We start from the raw sequence: 9,235 nt of genomic DNA on the forward strand, positions 1-9,235 counted from the left end.
AAGTGGTAAAATAAAAATAATATTATTTAAATGAAGTTGTAAAAAAAATAGAATGTTTGATGTTTAGTGGATTGTAAAATGGTATTTTAAAATTGATAAAGTAGGATTTTAAAGTGGTAAATGCTAAAATATTTAGCATTCTTGATGAGAATGCTCTAACCCAGTACTTTTTTTCTTTTTCTTTTTTTTATATTTAAAAAAAAAAGAAAAAAAAAAAAAAAATCCCTCAACTCTTGGAACAACCTTATAAGTTCAAGGGAAATGTTAATAAATACCCTAAACACATTGATTTAAGAACTATTTTTAAAAACATTTTATGAGAAAATGATAAAATAATTAATTTTTCTTACAGTTTTTTATATTTCTCATAAAAGAGATGTTAAAAACTTTTCTAATATGATTTTTAAACAATTATCCTAAAAGCAGTAGTTAACATGACCTTAAATTTAAATTTGATCAAAATAATGATAACAATCTATGGGAAGTTTAGCAAATAACATGAACACAGGTAAAATAAAAACATGATTAAGCATAATCTTGCTAACCTTCTTGTGACTGCAGAGATCAATGAACTTGTTGCCATTGCACAGAAACAGAGAAAGAGACTGATGATTTCCAACGTACTCTTTGATGTGAGGTTGAGATTAAGGGCAGGATTTAGTGAACCGAGAACCCTACATATATTGATAAAGATATGGCGGCATCTTCCATTTGGAAAGAACCAATTAGGTCTTATTTTTTTGTGGAAATTAAACGACAAAACAAGATGTTGACCAAAAAGTATTTTTATTGTTTTTAAGTTTGATGATTACTAATCACAGTGACTTCTTTATTGCTTTAGTTAAAATGTTAAATTACTCAGCTTAGAGAGTGAAGTTCGGAACCCTAGCACCAACCTAGGTTTTGAAGTAAGGAGCAAAGAAGCAACAGGAACTATTTCTTTATGAAATGGATCTCATTCAAATATAATGAGTTGGCTGGCAAGCGCGACAAAATTAGCGGCATATATATAGGTAAGCCAACAATGAATTTGTCTTTTCTCAACCAAAAAATAATAATGAATTTGTCTTAGACAGCACTTTTTTTTTTTTTTTTTTTGATTGATGGTCAAGGGAGAAGAGAAGGAAGATTTAAACATTAAAAAGTGTGAGTTAAGTTATCAACCTACAAAACTCATAATGTCTTAGACACTTTTAGAATATTAGGTTAACAGTACATAATTTTTGCTATACAAGACTCACGATTTGTCTAGACTCTATACTGGCTAGAGGATAGAGGATTGAGCTGGCTAATATGTTATACCCTTTATTTGGGACCAACTCCCTTGTTTCTTGTTCCATTCTGCACAAGTTTCAAACAGGCTAACATGTTATAGCCCTAATTATTATATAATTTAATATTTTCTATAGATATTTTATTAACTCTCTCTTTCTTCCCCCCTCTTTTCCCGGCCCCTTCTATCTCATCCCTCCTACCATTATCAACACTAACATCATCTATTAGATATTGATGAGTATTCTCTTTGCTTCAATGGCCCAACTTCCTTTTTTTTTTTCTTTTCTTTTTTTTCTTTTTTTTACAAACGAGAGTATTCACATTTTTTTTGAATATTTGACTTTTTTCTTAAGTATATGCAATTTCTCATTCTACACATATCAGATTATTGAGAATTCCCTTAGGGTGACCCTAAGCTATTAGCAAGAGGTTTTCAATCCAAGATCTCATGGATATCATGAGACTTTAAGAACCATTAAGTCAACTCTTTTGTGTTCAATTCCTACTACTCGAAGCTCTTTAATTAATGGCCAAAAATGAAAATTTGTGAACACAGCTTTTATGCCACAATTTTTGTCATAACTCTAATATATATGAGTTACAATTATGAAATTTACATAAAAAGTACTGACTTCATGGGTCCATGTGTGTGTATGGGTCTATGTGTTGAAACCGGTGCTAGAGGTTAAGGGAGAAAGAGAGGAAAAGGAATAAAAAAAAGAGAAATAGTAAATAAAAAATAAAAAATAGAATATCTAAATAAAATGGGAAAAAATAGAATTTTGGGATATTAGGTGTGTTGTAAAATAGTATAATATAATTAATAAAGTAGCTTTTTGGAATGGTAAAGTGGGATGAGATAGCATTTCCTGATGCGAATGCTCTAAAGGTAGAATTGCACTATAACACTATTGCAAAAAAATTTGCAATAGTTGAATTTTAAAAGCCTGGATGCAGCTTTCTTTTTGTGTGAAAAATAGTAAAGTTTCCTTACATATGCCATTTAGCATACCCAATGCGGATCCATATGCCAAAGTTTAAGAAAGAAGCGTACAATTTTTTTAAGTACCATTGACATTGACATAGACATAATAGAATCAAATTCAATTACCGCATCTATTGGGTAAATTTCACGAACATTCCCTAAGGTTTGGCATAATACCAATCAAGTCCAAAGAATTTAAAAACTGACCACTTCAGTCATTAAACTCAAACGGCTTGTAACGCCGTTACCTATTTTAAATTCTATTCCAAAACTCTCATCTTTCTCTCATCTGCCTCCTTCAATCTCTTTCCTCTTTTTCTCTGACGCTCAGAGCTTTCCCAGTAAACAAGTAAACAAACAAGAAGAAGAAGAGGAAATTGTAGAACATGTTCCCAGTTAAAAAAAAAAAAAAAAAAAAAACCTTGAATGGAACCAACAATCAAAACAAATTTTCATTTAATGAGAGTAAAACACAAAAAATCAGTTCATTTTAATATTTAAATCCAAATCAAAGAATCTACCGTCAAGAACCATACCAAAAATCAACATCAACACAAAATCAAAAACCAATCTCTGCTTCAAATCCAAAACCAAACCCAAAAAATCAAAACCCCCAAAAAAATCTTCTCAAATTCACAAAAATGTCAAACCCCAGCACAAAATCAAAATCCAATCTCAACTTCAAATCCAAAACCAAACCCAACAAATCAAAACCCCCAAAAAAATCTTCTCAAATTCACAAAAATGTCAAACCCCAACACAAGCAACTCACTCCATTACCAAAACTCTGGCTCTCTATGAAAAATCTCCATCACATCTCTTGTTGTAAACAGGTTGAATCAGTGATTGACCCATCGTGTGAACTGTGAAGGTCACGTTGGGAGCTTGCCACTCTTTTGATTCACGATCTCATCCAAACAGATGAGAGAAAGAGGAGAGTTTTGGAATAGAATAAAAAATAGAACCACGTTATAAGCCGTTTGGGTTTAAGGACTGAAGTGGTCAGTTTTTAAATCTTTTGGACTTGATTGGTATTATGTCAAACCTCAGGGTATGTTTGTGAAATTTACCCAAATATTTAAAGTAGCATTTCAGGATTTCTCGAACTTTGCTTTGGGTGTTTGTTTCTCATGGAGTGGTTACGTTTGTTGTTGTTGATGTTATCAATATACACGTGTCATGTACTACAATTCAAATGGGTTTCGGTGTCTGTGTCGGCGTCGAAGCTAACTGAGTTGACTCGTGAGTTGTTGGAGTCGGCGAGGGAGGCCGAGTTCTCGGATTGGTTGAGAAGGGTTCGGAGGAGAATCCACCAAAACCCAGAGTTGGCTTTTGAGGAGTTCGAAACGAGTCAACTCATTAGATCGGAGCTGGACTCGCTTGGGATTGAGTACACGTGGCCTCTTGCCAAGACTGGCCTTGTTGCTTCTGTTGGGTCCAACTCCCAGCTTCAACCTTGGTTCGCTCTACGGGCAGACATGGATGCCCTCCCTATTCAGGTTGGTTTTTTTTTTTTTTTTTTAATCTCTCTAACTCAAACCTAATAATTTTTTTTATTTACTTTTTAAAACAATTTACATTATATTATTTATTTTTCACTGTATTTTTTTTAAATATTATTTTTATTACTATTTTTTATCTTAAGTAAAAAAATAAAAAATTAAATTTAGAATGAATATTATTATTATAATAAATTTAGAATGAATATATTTTTATACAATTTTGTATAAATATAATTATTTTTCTATTATATAAGCATTAATACGAGAGCTCTAAACATGAAACTAGTTGTTTTAGTTGAAGAATAATGTAGTGGTTGTTTTTTTAATTTCATTGTTTGTGGACAGTTGTCACCAACATTGAAGATTTAATTGAATAAACAATAATTCGAGGACAGTTATTTTCACAATACTTTTTTTTTTTTTTTTTTTTTGGCAACTGTGAACAAGGATTACATCATTGACTCTATTACTGATAATATATATTTATTTACTTTTATGTATTAATCACACCAAATCATATAAACAACTATCCAAAACTTATTGTTAAATACAATCAGAAGTGCTTTCATTTTTTACTTTTCTTTTGTGCATTGCTCTGCTGTTTGAAGTTGAGGACCACCTTTGGGTATGACTGTGAATTTTAATTTTTCAAATTTTCTGAGCAACTCTTTACCAGTTGTTTATTAAATGTTTTGTGCTTTTGTTTTATGCTGGTTGTAGCTGGAATCAAAGTGAGAAAAAAATGGTCTTAAAATTATTATTAAAAAAAAAAGGATGAAAAAGACAGAATATTATTTGAAGGCAAAATTTAACAAATACCTTGGAATCGTGTGGCAACTGACAACCTAGGGTGGTTGGTTAGTCTAATAGTATATCAAGAAACTTTGAGTTATTTAAGAGCTGTTTGGATCACCTATTTCCATAACTCAATTTTCAGTTTCCATAACTCATAACTCAAAAATGGTGGCACCCATAACTCAATATCCGTTTGACAAACGATAACTCTGTTTCCATAACTCTGTTTCCATCACTTAATTCTCTGATTTTTAAGTTATATGTTTTGGCTGTTTTCAGTTTCCATAACTCATAACTCAATGACAATATTGTAATTAAACACACATAGGGGACCCACAAATAGTACCAGCAGCACCTTTTGACCACTTTTGACTTTTTTCCTTTTTTTTTTTCCTTTCTTCTCCTGAGTTGGCTGTTTGGATTTTTTTTTTTTTTTTTCATTCATTGGTTTCGGTCTGTTCTTGGTTTTTTTTTTTTCTTTTTCACTGGTTCAGTCTTCAGTTTTGGGTTTTTTTTCTTTTTCTTTTTCTTCTTTCACTGATTCGATCTTCCGTTCTTGATTTTTTTTTTTTTTTTTTTTTTTTTTTTATGCTTCGGTGAGTTTGGGTACTGAAAACAGAACAAAACAAACAAAAAAAAAAAAAAAAAAAAAAGCTGCACCGATTGACAGGTATGGACCCACAAATAGTGTGAAAAATATTGAGTGATGGAAATTGGGTGATGATGCCAAACGAGTGTGAAAAATTGAGTGATGAGTGATGTGTGATGAAATTTTCTTATCCAAACAGCCTCTTAGATCTCCTCCATTTTTGAATTGGATGTATACTTTAAATAGCATGTGTAGGCCTAGTGACAAGTGATAAGTTAGTTTTATCATATTGTGGACTAAATTTTTGGATTAGGCATGAAAGTTTTAGCTATAGCTTAATTCAATGCCAATGCTCTTAATTTCAAAATAGAAAAATTCATTCGCAGTAAGATGTGGTAGTTTATAATTTATTTAAAAAAAAAAAAATACAAAAACAAAAACTCCATTTGAATCATGTCAAGAAGATAAGTGCAAATTTTGGTTATAGAAATTCTTTCTTGCAAGTAATTCTTTCTTCATAGTTTTGGTTATAGAAAAGACAATTTTACGCAAGATTAGCTTTAGAAATAAATTCCATATGCATGTAATGTAAGAAATTGATCTTTGGAAGTCTGCAAAAGTTTGGCAATTTGGACAAGTTCAGCTTTACATGCTCAAAAGCATCAAAAGTTATGTGAAACAAAAACAATGACCAAATTTCAAATTTTGATACCGCTGCCTTCCCACCTGCCTCATGGAAGCTGAAGCCGCCCCATCCATAATTTAGCATTCCCATGTTAAGGGTATCTTTGTAATGGAGAGAGATGGGAAGAGAGGAGAGGGAAGGGTGGCTGGAATACATTTGTTTGGACGGCAAATAATGATGGATCCAAAATTTAAACCAAATGTTTAAACTCTTTTTCCTGTTATTTAGGATTCACTTTTGTTCAAAAGTGAAACCTTCATTTTTAATCAAATACTTGAAATTAATTATGATTTTTTTGAAAGGAATTGGTAGAATGGGAGTACAAGAGCAAGAACCCTGGCAAAATGCATGCTTGTGGCCATGATGTTCATGTAACAATGCTGCTCGGAGCTGCTAAGTTACTTAAGCAAAGAAGCAGTGAATTGCAGGTAAATCAACAATCACATAAACATCTAGGAACAACGATGAAGAATTAAAAGAACCTTATTGGTGTCTTGGTGTACTTGTCCAGAAAATGAAATTCTTGACTTAATGATAAAGAGAAATTGTCATGGAATTAATGCCATAAATTCAAATCCTATCATATCTATCCCACCCTAAAGTCATATATATATTTTATTGTTTTGATAATGTTGGCTGATTGCATTGTCTAAAATCTATTTCAAAGGGCACCATTAAGCTTGTTTTTCAACCTGGAGAAGAGGGTCATGCTGGGGCCTTTTATATGTTAAAAGAGGGAGCACTTGATAAGGTTAACGCCATTTTTGGATTACATGTTTTACCAGAAATGCCCACTGGTACCATTGGTTCGAGACCTGGTCCAATGCTTGCTGGCTCTGGCAGGTTTGTAGCCATAATTCGAGGGAAGGGTGGGCATGCTGCAAATCCCCATGTAACTAGAGATCCTGTTCTTACAGCATCATTGGCTATCATTTCACTCCAACAGATTATTTCCCGAGAAACAGATCCTCTAGAGGCCATGGTAATTTTCCTCACATTCTTGAATAATTGAATTGTATAATGATCCATAGGGAAAAGTATTAGGATCCTCCTCAATTGAAATGAATTTGTTTAATGGTTTAGATTAATTATTATAAATCTAATTGTGTATCCAGTATCAAGTCATGTGAAATTTAAAATTACATAGTACTTTATACACTATCAAATTTAGGAAATAAAATTTTTATTCTTTCCATTTCAATTGAAATGGAAATAGAGATGTTCCTGTTCAAAGGCATACATATTATGAATACTTCTGCTAGTGGATAATTAAATTCAGTATGAGAATTAAAAACCTAATAGCATTTTCTTGTCTGTGTTCATTTTCAACATTTACAAATTACAGGTGATCTCTGTTGGGTTCATTGAGGGTGGCCAAGCAGGGAATGTAATCCCAGAGACGGTGAGATTTGGAGGCACATTCCGGAGCATGAGTACAGAAGGTCTATCCTACCTTATGCAAAGAATTAAAGAGGTACTTTTGACACAATTCTAGTCTAATAGCTTAAATACACGCTTGTTATCTTTTTTTTCTTTTTTCTTTTTTCCTTTTTGTTTGAGTTTGAGATGGTATGATATGGAGGATGAGATGAGCACACTTTGAGAAGGTATGGGTTAAAAGGTTAGATTTTTTTTTTTTTTTTTTTTAAGTTGTATTTCAATAGGTTATGTTTTCATTTGCTAATTTAACATCATCAAATTCGGATAAAGTAAACAAATTGACTAACGGATGTAAGTATAAGGGAGCTAAGTGTTTGCAAACCAAATCGCAAGGTCTTCTGAATTTTAAGGGCATACTACAGGGGTGTTAATTGTAACTTTCTAAAAATATCGTTGAGCAAAGGCTACTTCCTTTCCCCTCATTAAGCTGCTTAATTTATTCTAGTGAGTAGTGACTATTGGCAGCTACTTTTCCTTGGAAGTTTGTCTTGAACAATGTCTAGGGAGTATGGAGCTTCTTTTTGAGCATGAAATCTACCATTTGAGATAGAAAAGTACAGTAACAATTGTTTAAGTCTTTTTTCTTTTCTACTCTTCTCGAATGGTGTTTGGTTTTACCTTCTTTTTCTTGTATTTCTCTTTCTAGGTTGCTTGATCATTGTACTTTGATTTCTTGATGTTTTTGCCTATATGTACGGGGCTGTGTTCTTTCAATAAACTTTTAAGTTACTTATCAAAAAAAAAATTAACAGGTCATTGAGACGCAAGCAGCAGTGCAACAATGCAATGCTACAATAGACTTCTTGGAGGATAAATTGAAGCCTTATCCTGCAACTGTTAATGATCAAGCAATGTACAAACATGCAAAAAGGGTTGGAGAAAGCTTGCTTGGGGAACCCAATGTCCAACTTATTCCAATGACTATGGGAGCAGAAGACTTCAGCTTCTACTCACAGAAGATTCCAGCTGCATTTTTCATGATTGGGGTGAATAATGAAACGCTGAAATCAAATAAAAATTTGCACTCACCCTACTTAGTTATTGATGAGGAGGTTCTTCCCATTGGAGCAGCTCTCCATGCTGCTGTGGCCATTTCTTACTTGGATGGCCATCTTGTTGAGACCAGTTAGAGACTTGGGCATGTTGGACCAGCAACAATGGAAAACCATAGAGCAAAATAATGTGTTATTCAAATTTTATCTGATTCACCAAAGAGACAAGAAAGATCACGAATATACAATGTAATAAACCCTGAAATTCTGTCCACTTACAGTTGTACTTGTTCATGGCTTGTACAGAAAGAAAATCTCAATTCTCAACAGACTTGTTTGGGAAATTGCCTTCTGAGTAATGATATTGTTCTGATATGTCCATACCAAATCTCAAATTATACATTTTATTCCTAGCTACCAGTATCAACTGGAATAGTTTGCTAGCTAGGTGTCACTACTATCAAAGTTTTTATTTTAAGAAAACATGGGCTTTTAGTCACCCAAAGGATTATTGTAGAAGTAGCTAACAGGTAGAGGTTGAGGTATGAAAGAGTGATTCCTTGGTTAGGCACATACTGGGCAACAAGAGATACTTACAGATTGGCTACTGTTTGGATGGAGGAAGAGGAGAGAAACAGATACTGGTTGAAAGGAAGGCATTGATGGGGGTGTTACCCTTCCCCTATTTGATGTATTTGGGTGGAGAAGGAAATTATTTGAGAGGATTGGGAAAAAAATAAAACACAATTCCCTTAAATTGGGGAATTTAGAAGGTGATAAGACTTGATAGTCAATAGATACTAAAGAACTAAAACTTTTGATATCTTGGATCAATAATTCATAAAGATGGAGAGATTGAAAATGATGTGAATCATAGGATAAGAGTATGGTAGATGAAGTGGAGAAGTGCATCAAGAGTATAGTGTGATCATATAATACCTAGTAATTTAAAGGAAATTTTTTTGTTTTATA

The 9,235-nt window shown here is 32.8% G+C and overlaps 1 protein-coding gene across 1 annotated transcript; it reads left to right on the plus strand.

Annotated features, from left to right (window-relative positions):
• Positions 1-2,920: 2,920 nt before the first annotated feature.
• LOC115954226 (IAA-amino acid hydrolase ILR1-like 3) lies at positions 2,921-8,642 on the plus strand. Its single transcript, XM_031072136.1, has 5 exons — positions 2,921-3,759; positions 6,134-6,259; positions 6,499-6,813; positions 7,177-7,305; positions 8,024-8,642. Exons 1-5 carry the CDS (start codon positions 3,391-3,393, stop codon positions 8,399-8,401), a joined length of 1,317 nt encoding a protein of 438 aa, XP_030927996.1. The 5' UTR covers positions 2,921-3,390; the 3' UTR covers positions 8,402-8,642.
• Positions 8,643-9,235: the final 593 nt, after the last annotated feature.

The sequence above is a fragment of the Quercus lobata genome, chromosome 7 (genome assembly GCF_001633185.2).
Source record: "Quercus lobata isolate SW786 chromosome 7, ValleyOak3.0 Primary Assembly, whole genome shotgun sequence".
NCBI lineage: Eukaryota > Viridiplantae > Streptophyta > Magnoliopsida > Fagales > Fagaceae > Quercus > Quercus lobata.